Raw genomic sequence first — 20,044 nt, forward strand, 5'->3', positions numbered from 1 at the left:
AAGCTTAAAATAAAAAGCAGATTGTATTTAAAACCTTGATAAGCCTCAACTCTATGGCAATCTCAAGCCTAGCTGGTAATAAAAAAATTATTTCACATCCACTGTATAAATAATCCTTATGTAAAGCTTTCCTGTTTAAATGGTAAAAGTCCAGCTTATATAAAGATGGTGCAACAGTATCAGAACATCTATTCCTGTACCATTGGTATTTAACTACATCCTATGATAGCTTAGAGATGATTTAAGCATAACTAGCTGCTGTGTGTGTTTGTGTAGAGCCTTTTTGTAAATAGGTACACCACAGCCTTGCAGCACCTAACACCTAGCAAAGAGCTGTTCTCGTGGTCAAGGCAGGAAAAAAAAACCAGAAGTATATTTTGAAACAAGAACTAATATTGGCAGGGCACAGTAACAGCTACAACTTTTGCACGTAACTTGAAACAACACAGAGCTGCAGTTCCTGTGTTGAAATCTTTAAAGATGGAAGAGAAGAAACGATTCAGCTTTAACATGATTTTAGTCTTTATTTTATTGTCAGCATCTTTATACAAAAATAACATCTTTTGTGGGAGAAAAAATACAGTTTAGAAAAAAAAAAGTAAAAGACGAGAGACTAAAGATATAAATAAACCCTGATTCAACAAGAAACAAGAAACATATGATATGCATAATGTGATTTATGTTATGTCTTGTAGATAAATATTAGATACAGTAGAAGTGAAGGAAAATAAGGAAGTTATGTTGAGGGTCTTCTTCATGCGGAGGATGAAATTTCCTCATTGGCCTCTGAAAGAGAATTTCACAAAGAAGAACAAACTTTGTGTTGATTCAGGGAGTTTATTATAGTTTGAGTAACAAAAAAAACGTTGCTAGTCATGTATTTAACCATCAACATTTCCGTTTTGCTCTCAGGAAATAACATGCACTCTATCAGATTTAAAAGTAGTGTCATTTCATATGATGTGGTTCAAACGCCATATTCTTTTATGTACTGTGTATTTTATACTGTGGCTTTGTCTGGAAATAACAGTCAATCTATATATATTTTTCAGGTCTCTTAAAGAGTTTTCAGCAAAATGAGTTTAATACTGATAAGCATAGATGTAATGTTCAATTCTGAAGCAACACGAGTGGTTATCTGGGTCAAACAAGCCATCACTGGCGCATTTCTACTAATAATCTAAAACACATGACCTCCCTGATTATATTGGAAGGATTTAAAAAGGATCAAACATTGACAGGACCTAAAGAGCTTGACTTTAACAGGATTTTTGTTGGAGTTTTGAATAAATTACATAAAAATCCCATTCTGTACCAACAGTCTGTGAACCAGCTGATCATCAGTTTTTTTTGATTGATTGATTGACTAATCTAATATTCATGCCAGTAAGCTCTGCTTAGTGGATCCACTAGATGACAGTATAACCACTGAACACTGGATATCAGATGTGTGAAAGAAGGTTTGCTGCTGAGACACACATAAACACATTGGATTTGATTATTTCTTACATTTTATTGGAATGTGTGAATACACACATAAAAAGTATTGGGTCCATTTTTTCCTCTGCTTCCCTGTCAGACCAATGTGTTAGTAATACAGTTTTATCAGAGAGACTAACCACTTTAGCACAAATGTTATTCAGCCGTTGTTTGTTTGGATTATTATTTTAGATAAGGCAATCATTATTTAAGTATATCAGTCTTACCTGTCCAGGTTCGATAAACTGGAATGTGGAGTGCAGGGTGTGTGATCTCCACACACACTCTCAGGCACGACTTCTCGCTCTCTCTGAGATCCGCCCTCAGGTTGACCTTGTTGATGTGGAGCGCGCTTGTGTCGGCCTTTGCTTCTTTGTAACTGTCCTCCTCCTCCTCCTCTTCTGATATAGTTTCCTCATATCTGTCCATGTCTTTATTGTCTCCATCCACTTTCTCATCAATGTATTGTATCTCTTCAGAGTCGGGGTCTGTGACGGCAGCTTTTGTTTCTGAAAGAGGAATTGCATAACACAAGGAATGTAAGATCTTCAGAAAGGGTGGCTCAAGTTTTTTCAGTGAATTTTGTTAATAATTAACTGATCTGTTCCTCATATTAGAGATATGGATATCTTGAACTCTAGATTGTTTTCAGAGAAAGCAGTTTACCAAAAGTATTCAAACTGCTTTTGTCATGTTAAAACTACAAAATTTGGTGTGTTTGACAGGGTATGACCTGCAAGGAATCATCCATCCATCCATCCATCCATCCATCCATCCATCCATCCATCCATCCATCCATCCATCCATCCATCCATCCATCCATCCATCCATCCATCCATCCATCCATCCATCCATCCGTCCATCCATCCATCCATCCATCCATCCATCCATCCATCCATCCATCCATCCATTCATTCAATCTAAGCTTGACAAAAACTGTGTGTGTGTGCAGACCTCTGAAGTAGACCATGTTTAGGCCACTCCAGAACATTAGCATCCTTTCATCTAAACCACAGGTTGACATGTGGTTTTTCTCTTTGGTCAAACATGTTTAAAATCAGAATCATTTACCTCCTGCAAAGTTTGCACTACTTTTTGTTCTGTCTGTGCAATAAAAACCAAATGAAACACACTGAAGTTTGCAGCTGCAATGTGGCTCAAGTGTACAAAAGTTCAAAGGTCCATAAATACTTTTGCAGCACACTTTAGATGTGTCTTATATGGAAGGTATGTACTTATTGCTTGGCTACTCCTGCGTCTCTCTGACAGCTTTTCAGGTAAACTTGGGAGACTTGTGGACTTCTCCAGGGCGCAGACACTTTTCAGCTCTCTCTGTCCATCATCTCCTATCTCCTCTGTCTCACTGGACACTAATGGTGAGAGTGTATGCCCCCCCGCTGCCCAGAGTATTTTGGCCTTTGGATGCCCTCTTTTCAGCACGATGGAGAACACCCCAACACCTTCGCTGCTCCAACAAACTGAAACCGATGGAGGAATGGTCGGAGCAGCTAAAGAAGTGGAAAATGAAGGAAAGGGTTAAAACTTAAACTTGAATAATTTTTTTCACCAAATACTCTAAAATAATGTTTCACACCATTTTCCCCGTTTCTCCAGTGTTTCACTATTGGCTCTTTGAGGGAGCAATGCTGGACTCTACAAGTGACACCACCCGCTTTGTCCCTTTTCTCCTGAGGGTTTGGTTTTCTCTTTAGCGTAGCTGTTGCTCTGAAGAGTCTGGGTTGAGTTTGTATGGGGCCCCAAAGCTCTCCTCCCTCTATCACCTCCTCTTCTCTGTCATCTTCCTCCCCACCTCTAAGCTTCAGCCAAGTGACTGAAATGTTTGGGGGGTAGAAATCTGTAATCTCACATCCCAGACTGAAGGTCTGATCAGAGGCATTGGTGAAGCTGATGAGGTCAGACACACATGGTCTTTTGATGAAGCCTAAAAGCAAAGAATGGTTTTGAACATGTTCATCTTATTCACACATATGATATATATTTAAGCATGAGTTTTTATTATCTATTTTGGGCACCTCTAGTCTCACGGGTGATCGGCTGCTTCAGGGCGATGTGGTGCACGCTCACCCACACCTTGGTAGCTCCCTTTTCCACCTCACTCCGGGGAAGTTTGCACTGACTGAAGGCGGAGAAGAAGCCCTCTGAATTAGGCCGAGGTGACGACGAGGCCTTGGAAGCCACGGGGCTGAGCTCCCCGCCCTGACAGAACCAGCGGAAGGTGATGACATCTGGGTGAAACTGTGTCGCCCGAACTGTCATGCTGATGACATCTGAGAGGCAATGGCAGCAAGAAGGAAACTTTGTAAAAACGTAAGACTAACGTATGCCATGTAACATCAAAACCACAAACCTAAACAAATTTTGTCGAGATAGACCAGGAGTTTGTAAAAGATGAAATCCAAAGAGCCATCTGCCCTCAGTTCAACTAAATGAAACTTGGAGCCTCAGGGATTACGTACATGACCTTTTAATAAAAGACATTATTTTTCATAAATAAAAATAAATAAAATAAATATCTATATCTATGATATATATCATATGTGGGCATATATACATAAAAAACAAAACTTAGTTTGGTTTTTTTCTATCATTTCAGACTAAAGTTCTTTGGAGCTATCATTAAGAGAACAAAAAGCCACTCATAGTTGATATAAGAGGAAGATATTTTGAAAAGAAGCATAGTCTCTGGAGTTGCAAAGCTAGTAGAGATACCAATGTTGATCTAACTTTTTGAATTTTCAACTCTAAAGGTGGAGAAGGCTTTGTATAATGATCCTTAGGGTTCTAAACAAGTTTTTGGTTTGTTTATTGTGTGAAATCTGAATTAAATATTTTAAAGATTGTGTTTGTAGCATTAAAAATATCTGAAGAAATGCAAAGAGTGTGAATACTTTTGCAAGCAAGCACAGAAACAGATATTTTCACATTTAGATTGATATCCTTCATATTTACCTGGGTTATTTTCTGTGTCTGCCAGCTGTATCTCAGAAACCTCTGGAGGAGCTGTTTATAAATACAATTTATAGTTACATTCAGATTGTAACAAAAATGAAATATATTTATGTATTCACTTTTCTTACAGAGTATAGTAAACCTCTCTGACACTCTTTCCTCCACAATCTTGTCCTTGCCCACATAGGAAACATGACACTTAAAGACAGCACCCTTGTGCAGAGATATTTGGGGGACGAAGGTGAGAGCGGAGATCAGGTGAGACCCCTTCCCAGAGGAGTGGAGTGGCCCCTGAGTGTGCAGCTTGTAGTACCCCATCTCTCCTCTAGAGGTCAGGAGAGGACCTTTCTCTGAAGCTGGGGAGGTGAGAGTTAGACCAGAGGGGAGATGGATGGTGGTTAGGGGAGTGTAAAGGCAATTAAAGTTAGACCTGGAAGTCCCTATATGCATTTAATGCAGGGGGATTATGGAGACATTAGTGAAAAGAGAGTCAGTTAAACATGCAGCTTCATCAGTTCACATATTTTACCTTTACTCCTGTAAAGTTGCTTGCATGATGTAAAGATATAATATTTCTTTCCTTGAAAAATATATTTGACTGAAATACATATTTTTATAAGTTAACACCTAATATACAAAACACTTTGCCTTATTTATATGTTTTACTTTAAAAAACACAAACAAGTCAGTTCCTGTTTTCCTTAAAATAAAAAATGCTACTTCACTTTATAAATACATTCAAAGCGTCCCAACCTGTAAGTGAGGTGTCACTGATGGGAGTGTCATTGAGAAACCATGTGGTCTGCACCCTGTCCACCCGTCTGCCCTCGATGCTGACGCTCACCCTCCCCTTTTGACCCACAATGACACGGGGCGGGAGGATGATTCTTGACACCGTGAGTGACTTCTGTTTCTCTGAGTGAGGTAAGATGGAGCAAATAAGAGCATTAGAGATAAAAGGTGAAAACAAAGAGGAAGGAATCTAAATAAGGACAGTTGCTTCATTGAGCGTGATGCCTTACATAAGACCCTGATTGCAAATTCCATGATGTGCCATTCAGCCAAAAATACTCACTCCTCTTATTTTACATACATTCTTCTTTAATCCATAGAGTTTTGCTTTATTTCAGCCTTTCAAGCAATAACAGCTTTAGGACTTAAAGGACAGCTTCCATATTATTGTTACCATACTTTCTGTGGATCATTTATAAGGTCACACACTAATGTTGAATGAGAACCCACCCCCAAAGTAGTTTTTTTTTAAAGCTAAAAATAAAGATAGACTTCATTTTAGTGGTGCTTTGAAGCCATTAATAAGCAAAGGTCAAAGTGCACCAATGAATGGCTTCACCAGAAAAAGTTTTAATCAGATCTTTGAAGAGGCCTTGCCAGAGTTTGACCATAAATCTGCCAGAAAATCATTAAGGTTCAGCCACAGAGGACATGGAACAAGAAATGTCCTCACATTTAGTGAATTTGGAGAATTTCAGGTGACAGAGCGAGCAAATAAGATGTGGAAAGCTGACTAAAACCAAAGAAAACTAAATGTTTCTAAATCAACAAGTTTTTCAGGGTAGGAACTGTTTTATGGTTATAAATTTAACCATTCTGCAGTTTTCCCTCTAGATGCACAGTACAGCATGCATGACATTAAAGTTCAAAACAGTTTTTAAAAGGATTTATCGTTGGATCTATAAAAGCTTGCACTTTGTAGATTTTTATATATCCTCAGTTATCACATGGTAAGTGTCCACGTGACTGAACCTATTTTTAGAAATGAGCGCTGAAACTTTTAAGTCTTGAAACGAAACAGACTTTCATATAGAGACCATGTTTTACTGGTTTAACTGGCCTCTTTTCACTGCTGCAGCTGTGCCACAGAGGGGCTTTTATGGTTGTTTTGTGACATTTCCTGAATAAAGGTGTCTTTAGCATGATTACTCTGATGCAACTAGGCAAAGTAAAACTGTATTGGTTTTGATTAGGACCAAAAGGCAAACACGAATTTCCATTACACATAAGAAAAGATCCAATGACAACACAGAAAACTTACAGAATTGGAAAGAGGCAAACAGGACATGGAGCAATAGAGTAACAGGAGGAAGTAGAATAAAAAAACAGCCACAACCACAGAGCTTGTATACAGAGGGAAGGGTGAAGAGTGACAATTGATGCATGTGAGCTAATCAGATGGAGTCGGACAGCTGTGGAGGAAAGGCAAATATTTTTCGACAAAAAGGAAACCACAAAGCAGTGATGATAATATACTAACACTGACCTTGAGGATGAAGTAAAATATAGAGAATACAAAAAATTGAGTAAAGACGCTAAACCTAAATAACAAACTTAGATAACATTGCCTGTCAAACAGTAATAAGCATACAGAAATGAAAAAAAAAACCATTGCAAATCTGAAACGTCATAACTAATCATATCGAAACAGACATGAAGCTCTAATATAAAGATAGAAAGTAATTTTTCTTTCTCCCTAAAAAGTTGTGCCTTTATTCCTAGTTATATTCTGAAAATAATGTTTCTTTTACCACTTATTAGTTTTCCTTACTACCAAAACGCATTTGAAAAAATGAATGACCAATTTTTTTGGTGTTTGTAGATTTCTTTACAATACCTTACTTAGAGAGATAGAATCCTTTAAAGAAGGGAAACAAATAGATCTTGTTGTCCTCTTAGAAGGGAAGCCGATTTTTATTCTTTAAATTAAAAATATACAGGCCTGGTACAGGATCCTCCAGTCATCCCTTCATTTCCTGCTGCACCATTCTAACCAGACTGTGCCTTGTGTGTAGAAAGTATGCTACCTTTGTGTTAGTCTATTTTTCACACATTTAGGCCATAAAGAAGGCTAAAGGCCACTTCGTAACCGCATATCCTGTTAGATAACTTAAAAATATTGTTGTCAAAAATGTGCATGCACGCAACAGTTTTAAATTCTTGTCACAGATTCTCTAAAAGATTTAGGTCTGGATTTTTTTTCATTTTATCATATGACAACTGGAGATTTAGCAGTAAATTTTGAATAATTTTTCTTGCTTACAGGTTTTCCTCCAGTAATTTTGCTTAATCCATCTCCCAGGATGATGCCAACTCCATGTTTTGACTCGAAAATAATGTGTTTGGGGCTTTTTCACCAAACTTTCAGTAGGCCTGTTTTGTTACCTACATTTGGCTTACAGAAAACTGAAAATAGGATTTCTTTTTTTAAAATAAAGGTTTCTGTTTTAGTCACCTTCCATAAAGGTCAGATTTCAGAAATGCATAGTTGTATCCACTAATCTCCCACATGGGCTGTGTTCTCTGAAGCTATTAAGGAGTTACCATTCACCTCTTGGCTGATTTGCTGGCTATTCTTTTTGTCCAGCCTTTTTTAATGGGTAAATCAATGTATTGGTTGGACTGTGGTTCTCTCTCTTTTATTGTCAGACGATTGATTGAACAGAGGCCAGTGAGATGTTCAAAGCCTGGGAAATTGTCTTGGTATAACTTTTCACAACTTTCTTATATAGTTCAGCTGTGTACCTCGGTCTCCATTGAGTCCACACACAGGTTGACTCTAATGAAGTAACATTGAAGGCAATTAGTTGACCTGGATAAGAATTATGTCATGATTTTGGTGCTGATGGCTGACTTGATTGCTTATTTCATTCACCTGTCCATATCTGCCATGTTTCTCATCACTGCTCATCTGATCCTCCTGCTCCTGCTTCTATTTAAACTCCTTGGGCCCAGCAATCAGTGCCAGATTATTCTTGAGCCTTTTTGTAAGAGTTTTTCTAGCACAACATATTGTGTTCTGATTGTCTAATCCTGACCCATTTTGTATTCGTACCTTTGAGCCTGCCTACCCCTGTCTGATCTATTTTCCTGACCTGTCTTCGGACATCTGCCGGATTCTTCTTGTGGACTGAACCTGGATCTGCCTTCTGACTTCATCCTGGATTATCCTACCTTCCATTGTCTGCTTCAATCTGACCTCCAGATAGTTCTAGATGCTAAAGCCTTCTACAGGTGCTGGTCATAAAATTAGAATATCATGAAAAAATAGATTGATTTCAGTAATTCCATTTAAAAAGTGAAACTTGTATATTATATTCATACATTACATACAAACTCATATATTTCAGATGTTTATTTTGTTTAATTTTGATGATTACAAATGACAACAAATGAAAATCTCAAATTCATCATATCAGAAAATTAGAATATTACTGAAGACCAATAAAAACAAAGGATTTATAGAAATGTTGGCCAACTGAAAAGTATGAACATGAAAAGTATGAGCATGTACAGCACTCAGTATTTAGTTGGGCCTCCTTTGGCCTGTATTACTGCAGCAATGCGGCGTGGCATGGAGTCGATCAGTCTGTGGCACTGCTCAGGTGTTATGATAGCCCAGGTTGCTCTAATAGTGGCTTTTAGCTCTTCTGAATTGTTGGGTCTGGTGTATTGCATCTTCTTCTTCACAATACCCCATAGATTTTCTATGGGGTTAAGGTCAGGAGAGTTTGCTGGCCAATTAAGAACAGGGATACCATGGTCCTTCAACCAGGTACTGGTAGCTTTGGCACTGTGTGCAGGTGCCAAGTCCTGTTGGAAAATGAAATCTGCATCTCCAAAAAGTTGGTCAGCTGCAGGAAGCATGAAGTGCTCTAAAACTTCCTGGTATGTGGCTGCGTTGACCCTGGACCTCAGAAAACACAATGGACCAACACCAGCAGATGACATGGCACCCCAAACCATCACTGACTGTGGAAACTTTACACTGGACTTCAAGCAACGTGGATGAAGTGCCTCTCTTCTTTTCCTCCAGACTCTGGGACCTTGATTTCCAAAGGAAATGCAAAATTTACTTTCATCAGAGAACATGACTTTGGACCACTCACCAGCAGTCCAGTCCTGTTTCTCTTTAGCCCAGGCAAGACGCTTCTGACGCTGTCTGTGGTTCAAGAGTGGCTTGACACAAGGAATGCGACAGCAGAAACCCATGTCTTTCATACGTCTGTGTGTGGTGGTTCTTGAAGCACTCACTCCAGCTGCAGTCCACTCTTTGTGAATCTCCCCCACATTTTTGAATGGGTTTTGTTTCACAATCCTCTCCAGGGTGCGGTTATCTCTCTTGCTTGTACACTTTTTTCGACCACATCTTTTCCTTCCCTTCGCCTCTCTATTAATGTGCTTGGACACTGAGCTCTGTGAACAGCCAGCCTCTTTAGCGATGACCTTTTGTGTCTTGCCCTCCTTGTGCAAGGTGTCGATGGTCGTCTTTTGGACAACTGTCAAGTCAGCAGTCTTCCCCATGATTGTGTAGCCTATAGAACTAGACTGAAAGACCATTTAAAGGCTTTTGCAGGTGGTTTGAGTTAATTAGCTGATTAGAGTGTGGCACCAGGGGCCATCAATTTTGAACCTTTTCACAATATTCTAATTTTCTGATATGATGAATTTGAGATTTTCATTTGTTGTCATTTGTAATCATCAAAATTAAACAAAATAAACATCTGAAATATATGAGTTTGTATGTAATGTATGAATATAATATACAAGTTTCACTTTTTAAATGGAATTACTGAAATCAATCTACTTTTTCATGATATTCTAATTTTATGACCAGCACCTGTAGGCTTTAGCATCTAGAACTATCTGGCAGGGTCCGCTGTGTCTTGTCAGCCAACTAGCTGGAATCATCCTCATTCTCTTGGCACGGACTCAATTGTCAAACCAGATTAGTGAATCAGGCGCTCATAATCATCCTATGCAAAATTATCGTCATCACCAACCTGTATTTCTCTCCTATAGACGTTCCTGCCTTAGACTCCCTAGGGGCTGATACTGCATCCCCAAAGTCCGTGTTTTAAATTAACGCTTTTGAATTACCCCACTGCCTGTCTTGCCTCTCCTCTGTTCTGAGCATTGAGAAATTATAGGTGATTGAGTAGTGGGGTTTAATGTAAATGTAAGCTGTGTAAGCTCTCCATTTTAAAATACAGATAAAAGAAATTTTTATTCTTTTATCTGTCTAAGGATCTGACCCGTGCAAGGATCCATGCAATGATCTTTTTATTTCACTTGGCAATGAGTTGCCTTTGTTACGCAGTTTCTGACTCACCGTCTCTTCTACTCCAAGAAAAGCCGAAACAAAGCAGGAAGACCAACACAATAGAGATACACATCATAGCCACGGATGCTTTGGCTGCGTTTGTTAACACAGGAGCTTCATCTAACAGTAAACAGAATGGAAAAAACTTGGTGAGGAATGCAATTAAGTGCCAGAGCATCAAGAAAAAAACATAAATACCGTAAATTCTCTAATATTGGCCTGTATTCCAATAGCGGCCGGGTCTCTAACATTGGCCGGTCTCGCTGTCAGAGGAGGTAAATAATGGCCGGTCTCTAATACAGGCCGGGGCTATAAACGTTTTTTCTGGGCATACCTCAACATTATACTTGTGGTAGTAAGTAACATACAAGTACCACAGCCCTGGGCAGCTGAACGACAGCCGACAGGCCCTGCTGCTGCCCGTCTGCGCGAGGAAGAGAACAGACACGCAGCAGAACAGGAGGAGCGCGAGTGATGAGGAGAATAAAGGGAGAGATGAAGAGGAGGAGGAAACTGAGGAGGAGAATTAAACAGAATTGGAGGATTTTTATATTTTTTTTTTACTTCAAACCAAGCGAGACATGGTAACTGTACTTTTTCAATAAATGAACCTAGTGTTTTATAGGTTCAAATAGACACAAAATCTCATTTTTATTCATTCCACTGGTAGTCTGTTTTGCTCAAATAGCAATAGAGGCCTGTCTCTAATACTGGCCTCTATCCAATAAAGGCCTGGACCGCGATGCACTTGAGTGAAATAAAGGCCCGGGCCTATATTAGAGAATTTACGGTATGTTTTGAGAAACTAAAACAAGTGAAACTAGGGTAGTTTAAAAGTTCTGACTATTAAAGATGTTTCATGTAATCTAGGTGGATATATCTGTGTGAGCAAGCACGGACAAAACAAGCAACAGTTTCAAAAGGAAGCCTCTAAACTCTTTGAGAGCTTGTTTTTACAGAAGAGCATAGTGAACTTCTACCCTGAGGATCCAGTTTTTCCAGGTCTGCTGATGTGCTGACTGGATCCACCACCCCTGGTTGGTTCACCGCACACTCAACCGTGCCCCTTTGCTGCCTCTGCTCTGGACTCAAAGTGAAATACCGCCTGGTTGTGTAGGTCCGATCATTGTTCTGGTTGGTAACTGGAGGGTCAGGAAGCATTGTGCCATTCTGGAACCAGGACACAGATGCTTCTTCTGGGTAGAAACTCTCCACATCACAGTAAAGAGTGAGAGGAGCATTGCTGGAACGAGTCTGCACAACTGAGAGTCTGACAGAAGGGAGATCTGAGAAGATAAAAGTAAATCATTAGATTTGAATTATTGGGTCTGAATAAGTTTATCATAACATAACGTTCATATGACAGAGCATTGTTCTATTTAACAACAAGCTCACTGGTGACATTGAGATGGAAATCTAGCTCATGATCGCTGCCACTGTGTGATACTTTGCAGCTAAAGGTGGCATTCTGGTTTTCTTTGGAAGGGTAGAAGTTGGTCAGTTTGTCCACAGCTGTGTAGAATCCATCAGGACCAGGCTCGCCGTCCACCTGTATTGGAGGCTTTATCACTTGTTCTTCTATGCTCCAGGAAAAAAACACTGGTGGGGGACAGAAGCCACTTGCAAAGCACTCAAACTCGGTCTCTTTTTCTAACAGAACCCACTTCTGAGGCACAGAGACCGTAGGGGGCGCTAAGGATTAGAAACATGGAGGAAAAATAGCAAAAAAAATTAGTTTTTGTTTCAGAATTTAAGTGCAAACCCGATTTAAAGTATCAGTACAGTTAGACATACCTACAATACTAAATGTAACATTAGTGGAGGGAAGATCTTCGGAGTTGTAACTAACTTTGCATTCATATACCCCCTGCAGACTGAGACTGGCCCTCATGATGGTTAGTGAAAAGTCCCCATTGGTGAAATTAGTGGGATCCCAGCTGAATCCCTCCTTAATTTGCTCCTCTGCTCCTCCAAACATGGCAATGCTCGAGGCATTTCTTGTCCACCTGACTCTGATCAGAGATACATTTAATGTATTTCCTTGGAAGGTGATGTTGCAAGGCAGGGTTGCATTTGTGTTCGGGTTGGCCTGAATTTCATCAGAAGAAGCTGTGAGCAAACAAACACAGGTGCATCTCAATTAAGTGACACGTCATGATTATTGTACTTTAGAGCAAAAGAAACAAAAATAGGTAAAACATGGAAGGTTAAATGGAGGATAAAAAAATACCATAAAGTTAGAAAATTACAACAGAACAATCAGGCTAGATATAAGTTTATACTATTTATATAAATCATGTGTAATATGGTCATTTTCTGAAAATAAAAAAATCAGTATTTAAAGAAGGTGAAAGTAGCAATCTTTAAAAAAAGGTCAATTTACGACTTTCATTTAAAAAAAAATTCAAATTCTCAGAAACAGCCATATGATATAAGGTTAACGATAAAGTGCAGAATTTCCTCTTTATGAGTGATGTTATTTCCTTTTTGTAAAGGAGGAAATTATGCAATTATCCATCTGCAATGGAAAACAGTACTTTTAAACCAGTAGGTGGGTTTGTTACATTTATCACAGTTTTGTTTTTGTTTTGCTTTTAAAGCGGCTAAAGTTTTAAATGACTTACATTTTATTCAAATGCACCTTAATATGAAGAGAACCTCTTGGTTTTTTAATTCAGTCAATCTTGTAATCAACAAATTAAATGCAGAGTACCTTCAGAACAAAGATGAAATGTAACACACGCATGTGTCCATTTTTTCTTTCGTTTATTTGAATTAGTCACATGTCACGACCTCAAGTGAAAAGAGCCCAAGAATTCAGACTCAAGTGTTTTAGCTCCTTTCTTTTCATCTCTAAAAGTAAATCAGTAATGGCAGTATAACTTGCTCTCAATGAATCGGTGTAAAAATAAAGTCTTCTAATCTGCTTAATTAGTAACTAGCACAATAAATACTTGTATGATATGGCACCAAGTAACACAAAACTTTCCACAGTCAAGTGTTTACGTTTTACCCCTTGCAAAGTGTGATAGATGCGTCTGCAAGACTGAGTGACACATTTTTCTTATTTTTAAGTAAAAAATAATGTGAAGTAGTCTCTATTCAGCCACAATTGATCACACTTAGAAAGTTATTTTTCACACTCTGAGCTCAGTTGGCAACTGGTACTGGTTAAAATTACAGCGCTCTTAGTTGCTAGGCAATATTTTTTCCTATTAATCATGGAGAGGCATCAAAGTTGCACTCTTCAGCACATCTTTAATAGTTTATCTCTGTAGGTTTTGGGTCTCGAACTGAAAGAGACCAGAAATGAATGCACTTTAGTGTCTGTCTCTGTTCATTTAGCAGTTTGTTTTCATTTCTATTCTCCAATTTTTAGGTTTCAGTCAGGGTCCAACAGATTTTTACTTAAAATGTCTCTGGCATTTAAAAGAGTGTCTGATGTCAAGTAGTCTAACGAGGCCTCTGAAGCCGAGAGAAACCTTACCGTCACATGTTCCTCTCTGTACTTATGCATCAGGTGTTTTTTCGAGTACTCCTTTTGGTTTCACGAATGTTGGAATGTTTTGCTGCTCCAGATGTTCCTGTTACGACTTCTACATACCTTTGTATGTAGGTTATGACTAATACTAGATGTAGATCCCAAATAGGCTACACTTAGCTGCAGTAGAGATCGTTATTCACGTCTCTTAACATCTTGTTGTATACTTTGTGTGTTTGTGTGTGTGTGTGTGGGAGAGACACATTTCGATCCTCATTTGGTCCACAACTGTCGTACATGAATGTTCTCCTATCTTTACTATTTTTAAGAGCAGCTACTGCAAATTATGACATATTTATATCACAGGAACTAATCAAATCAAGTCAAATTTAGCATAAACAATTCGTCAGTTTGTTATATTTCATACAAAAAACTGTCAGTGGTAAAAAAAATACTTTACTTTACTTTAACTTTTATTGTTGTACAATTTTTGTACATAAATGCAATTATATGAATGCATAACAACATTTTGTCATAGTTTTTAACACACCTTTACCAGAAGGTCCAATAAGGGTGGGGCTATTGTACCTAAAAGCTCTTATATCATATATATCATATTAGTTTTATTTAGAAAGGAAAAAGATGCATGTTTCATTTAAAAAATATTCTTTTTTTAAGATTCTGCTGATCCTGTGACAGGAAAACAAGGCCACACCTGACAATTATTTCAAAGGAAGACAACAACCTTCATGTAATCAACATGTGGACTTTCACAGAGGAAAAGTTTGGATAAAAATTAACATTAACTCCTAGAATAGAATGCTAATGTTACATCTGGTCTCTCAACACAACCCCTGCTTTGCACTTTTTTTTATCATTTTGTTCCAATTTTTACATTTACTTGTTCTCATTTTATGAAAATTAGCAGAATCGTAATAAAACTCACCCAAAACAAATCATAACTTGACTGATCTTAATCATTTTAATATAGTTTAAACAAATTAATATATATTTTCCTACATTATCATTAATACATTAGCATTCCGGAAATGCACACAACTATATTATGCACCTTTAATGATGACGGATGAAAAATACCTTTGTAGTGCGCAGCCGTGAACCACTCTGACCTCTATGAAACCCATGAATTCAATCTGACCTTATCCCTGTTAAACTCTTACAAATTTCCAGTTTTAGCTGGTCCGTCAAACCAGGTTATTTAGTGCAGGGATATGAATGCAGCCTTTGTCACCGGTCTGTGAGCGCAATAACTCAATACTCACCATGTTTTATGAGATCCAGGAGCACAACAAAGATGAGGACTTTACACCGCATGGTCAGGCTTGTCTTGACACCAGGTTCTTATCAACAGGTCCGTTCTGCTGTCTTATATGCAGCTCAGAGGTGACAGTGGGCGGGATTGTCCTGAAGGAATAAGAAATATTGCTCCTGGGTCTAACAGTGAGTGAAAGGAGGCCCTTTGATATGTGTACCTTCCTCCAAATAAGCCCGAAAAGAGTTACAGAGTGAGAAGGAAGAAAAAAAGGGCTAAGATGTGCAAGGAAACACAAGTGGATAAAACGGGCTACTTAAAATTCACACGGGCTTGTGTCCAAGGTTTTTGGGGGCCACTTTACATTGGTGCAGTGTTGCCATGAACAAACAGAGATTAATCCCCACTGAGCTGGTGTGGGCAAACACTCAGACGAGACTACAGCTCTTTTATGTGAGGACAAAAGTAAATTCAGAATTACATTTTGAACAGAAAATGAGGTTTTGTTCTCATTCTCTGTCTAAAGTTAGGCCCTGGCTATGACAGGTTAACAGCTTTACAGAACATGTGGGTAAACCTTTAGTTGGAATATTTACTAAACTATCTGAGTACATTAAAACACATCAGATAACATAAGTATTTGCCTGCTTTGTCAGAAGTAAATGTTTAGATCTTCAAACAAATTATAAATCATCCAAAGAGCAATTTTTATTAATGACTCAGTCTATTAAGTAAAAAAAAGTCCAAACAAACTTCTCTCTGTGAAAAAGTAATTGCACCTTAAAGCTAATAATCTGTTGGGCCACCTTTGGCAGCCACAACTGTCATCAAGAGTTTAGGCACAACTGGCTGTAAGTCTTCAATGTCTCTACAGAGGACCCACTTTCTCACATTTCTTGTTGGATTTGTTTACATCCAGCCACATTCCACTGATTTCACAGCCTGTTTAAAGTCATGCATTATCTGAGGTTGGGGGTCGAAAACCGATAGCCGAAAACTAAATAATGTTTAGAATAATGAATGTGAAATTCATGGTTTTACTACTTAAGCCAAAAAGTCCAGGTCCAGAACCAATATTGTAAGCCCTGAGCATCACACTCCCACCACCATGCCAGTAGGATGCACTCCTGAAATGCTTTGTTAGTTTTGTGCTGATATAGTTGGAAAAAACATTTTAAAAAGGCCCCAAGATTGAGATGTTTAATGAAAGCCGGTCATTTGCTCTTGTAGATCAGCAAGGTGTTTGGGCTGAGCTTTCCCAAAGAGATAAATGCTAAATTTACTAAATTCTCCTCTGAGCTCCTAGAGAGCCACTGTTATTCCAACCTAAGTTACACACCTGGAAAGGTTCACTCTTATGTGTCTGATTATAACTCTAGCAGACTCAACATGGTATTAAATAATGAACTTTAATTAATAAAAAATCGGATCAAAGAAAATAATTGATTATTAATGCTGCATAGAGTAAATGTATGGTGGGATCTAATCATCTTTTAAAAGACTCACCTACTCTTAACTTGGTTGTTAGTGGTTCAGTCATTGGACAAGTGGCTGAAAGCAAATTGCTCGGTGTGACTTTGGACAGCAGGCTAACTTGGAATGCTCAGATAAAAAAAATACGAATAATAATGGGTAGGAGTATGGCATCATTTCAGCACTGTAGAAAATGCATAAAAATTCTAATACAAAAAACTTTGATGGAATCCATATTTTTGTCAATGGATCTGGATTACTGTTCTATCATTTGGGCAATAACTACAGGGAATAACCTGAACAAATTAGAGAATTAGAATAAGAATAAGACTAAGATTTATTGCAATTACAAGGAAATAGTCTTGGTTTCTATGGTGCAGACAAATTAGATATGTAATACAGAATACAGAATCTATAATTATATACAATATAAAACACACAATATACATAGGCGGTTCTAGTCAGGGGCCAACGGGGGCCAGTCCCCCTGTAATGGCCCCTTTACTGAAGACATAATACTAAAAGAAATTCTAATGATGGTCTGCACTGCAACAGACATGGTTATTGTTAGGTCCTTTGGATTTATTTCATTTTTTTTCTTAAAAATATCAGTTTTACTAATTATTTAAAAACAATAAGGTGATAAAAAGGCTTCAGTGGTATTGACATAGGATCCCAGTTTTTTTTCAGAACACTTAAAAAAAAAACTAAATTTTTTACAGCTTATCTATCAGCTTTTCTTTATTTCTAATTCTGATTTTATAGAAAACTGTCATTTTAACTTAAATTACAATACAAATATGTACAATTCCTAAATTATGAATGTATATTGACCTAATATTCCAAATATTAGCATTAATTGAACCTTTTTTTGAATTGTTTTTTGCTATGCTAAAATAATTCAAGCCAAAAATAAATATTTTCAGTTGGAAGACAGAATTTTAATTAAACCTAATTGAATGGAAATTTCATTTCATGCAGCTCTCTTAAAATATTTGAATCCCTTGCCCTGTTTTTTAATGCATGCTTTTCTATGCCCCCATGAAAACTTACTGGCCCCCTGCAGGCCCATAGTAATAATAATAATAATAACAATAATAATAATAATTGAACTTCATTGATCTCACACACAGTAGATGGTGCATTAACGTAACGCAGGAGGTGTAGAGATGCTACATTGGTGTAGCTTCTAGGTCCTGTATAGGTAGGGCGAGAGGAAGTGTCAGTGTCATGGGGATTTCTGGGCCCCGTTGATAACGTTGGTAGCGGATGAGAGATAACTGTTCTTGTGGCGTGAGGTTTTGGTTCTGATGTAATTTCTTTTAAGAAGTGTTAAGACCCCAGGAAGAACAGCTACTGCTGTGGATCTAAACAAACAAACAAACAAACAAACAAACAAACAAACAAACAAACAAACAAACAAACAAACTCTGTCCCATGTGTGGATATTGGTTCGGACTGTGTGTCGGTCCCTTTTAAATTTCTTTGTAACCTTGTTTGGACCGATAGCCCTCAGTGACTTTGTATCTTATTCTTTTCCTTTTGTATTTTTTTTTTTGGACTGAAGCTTAAGGTCCTCTTATCTTTTAGCCTACTTCATGGTGTCGAACAGGTTTTCACAGATCAGGCAGAAATATGTTAAAGGGACAGGCAGGTATGTTTTCTCATAGTTGCAGTTTGGTTTGGGTAGATTTTTTCAGATCGGAATTTTACAAAATGGCTTTTTGTATTTACCCAGCTTATCTATGACTTACATTTAGATATGTTGGGATGTCTGAGACAGCAGTAACCTGTTAGGGTTAAATACTTTTTCACGGCATTCAGAAGGGTGCCTTTATCAGTAGGTTAAAACATTGTCCTACTTTTATGCTCTCACTCCCTTTCTGTTTGTGTGTAGAAACAAACATCAGGCACTAAAGCCTTTCATTACATGATAAATGTGTGCTCAATGGACTTGTTTGCTTTCTGTATGTGAGAACACATATTGTAATTTGATGAAAGGTTTTCTTTTTCTTTGTCTGACACTGATTGCTTTACTGGCATGAAAGATTGTGTGAATATTTTGTGTGTGAGAGGGAAGGAGAGGGGAGCTTACCTAACTATCTCTACATGCTGATTTTGTGTTTGTATTTTAGTTCTGTATATGGGGGTGAAATCTTTTTAGGTAAAATATCACAACCTGTTAGACTTTTTGACTGTTGCATCAGGGGTCAGCAACCTGCGGCCCAGCAGCAAAAAGTTTCCCTTTAGACAGTCGACATTGGCTCTACATAACTTTGGCTAAAAAAGAAAAAGAGCCAGCTAATTCTTCTGAATAATTTAATTGCATTAACTTTCCAATAGAAAGATAAATATATTTTTGATCCATTATAAGTATTATAAGATCCATTTAAGCAGCCCATTTAAAATGTATTTATTCTATTTTCAAAAATCTTCTTTGCTTCATTTTAAAACTTAAACTAGAATTGGCATTGTGGTTATTTCAAAATGTCAAATCTTCTGTGGTAGATATTTACAAAATAGTAGTTTTTTTTTCATATAACAATTCAATTCAGTTTAGTTTACACATGTCATCTCAAGGTACTATACAGTTTACTAGATCATACAGTCAAATGGATTCAAGTTTTCTATCTAAGGAAAACCAGTTGATTGCATCGAGTCATTGACTTGAATGTAATCGCTCACACTAAGCATACTTGTAGCGACAGTGGAGAGGAAAAACTCCCTGTTAACAGGAAGAAACCTGCAGCAGAACCAGGCTGAGTGTGAGCGGCCATCTGCCGAGGCCGACTGGGGTTCAAGGAGACAGAAGCAGAGATACAAAAAGCAGCTGCAAAAGGCGGCCCCGTCCAGGAAACACAAAGCCAGGCAGACAAGCTCTGAGCCAGCTCCCATGTCAGAGGATGAAGAGAGAACATCCAGCCAGTCACATTCAGAGAAACAGGACTACACTGGAAAACAGGCCGATCTCCAGCATCAATAAACAAGGGTGTTGATGGCAGCAGCACTGCTGATAATTCTCTCCAGGATGCTGTAACAGCCAAAAATGTTTTGTCATGTTTGTTGCTCTATACAAGAATGGGTTAGGGTTAGAAAAAAAGAATGAATAAACAAATCAGAATCAGAATCAGACATACTTTAATAATCCCACAGGGAAATTACTTTTGTTACTTGCTCCAGGTACAACAAACTACACAAGATCATATAAATATAGATATATACATATCAGAATCAGAATCAGAAAAACTTTAAT

At 37.9% G+C, this 20,044-nt stretch overlaps 1 protein-coding gene across 3 annotated transcripts; it reads right to left on the reverse strand.

Annotated features, from left to right (window-relative positions):
- Nucleotides 1–664: 664 nt before the first annotated feature.
- Nucleotides 665–15,561, reverse strand: si:ch211-180a12.2. Of its 3 annotated transcripts, none has more exons than XM_038305414.1 (13): nt 15,329–15,561; nt 12,359–12,673; nt 11,960–12,256; nt 11,545–11,850; nt 10,574–10,684; nt 5,203–5,364; nt 4,578–4,889; nt 4,450–4,500; nt 3,513–3,767; nt 3,074–3,421; nt 2,715–2,987; nt 1,707–1,988; nt 665–786 (listed from the first exon to the last, which is right to left on the reverse strand). In XM_038305414.1, the coding sequence occupies exons 1-13, from the start codon at nt 15,378–15,380 to the stop codon at nt 755–757; spliced, it is 2,796 nt and encodes a 931-aa protein (XP_038161342.1). In that variant the 5' UTR covers nt 15,381–15,561; the 3' UTR covers nt 665–754. The 3 variants fall into 3 exon arrangements, with proteins under 3 accessions (XP_038161342.1, XP_038161343.1, XP_038161345.1); XM_038305415.1 differs by having other exon boundaries at nt 4,578–4,805; nt 15,329–15,559; XM_038305417.1 differs by lacking the exon at nt 15,329–15,561 and adding an exon at nt 15,144–15,292.
- Between the last annotated feature and the right edge of the window lie 4,483 nt (nt 15,562–20,044).

This window comes from Cyprinodon tularosa, unplaced genomic scaffold (assembly GCF_016077235.1).
Source record: "Cyprinodon tularosa strain WSP-4 unplaced genomic scaffold, ASM1607723v1 ctg559, whole genome shotgun sequence".
Taxonomy (NCBI): domain Eukaryota; kingdom Metazoa; phylum Chordata; class Actinopteri; order Cyprinodontiformes; family Cyprinodontidae; genus Cyprinodon; species Cyprinodon tularosa.

Coding starts and splice junctions, on each gene's coding strand:
- si:ch211-180a12.2 (XM_038305414.1), bottom strand. CDS start 15,380: ATGCGGTGTAAAGTCCTCATCTTTGTTGTGCTCCTGGATCTCATAAAA. Junction 11,851..11,959: donor TTTCCATCTCAATGTCACCA/GTGAGCTTGTTG, acceptor TTATCTTCTCAG/ATCTCCCTTCTGTCAGACTC. Junction 3,422..3,512: donor GATCACCCGTGAGACTAGAG/GTGCCCAAAATA, acceptor CTTTGCTTTTAG/GCTTCATCAAAAGACCATGT.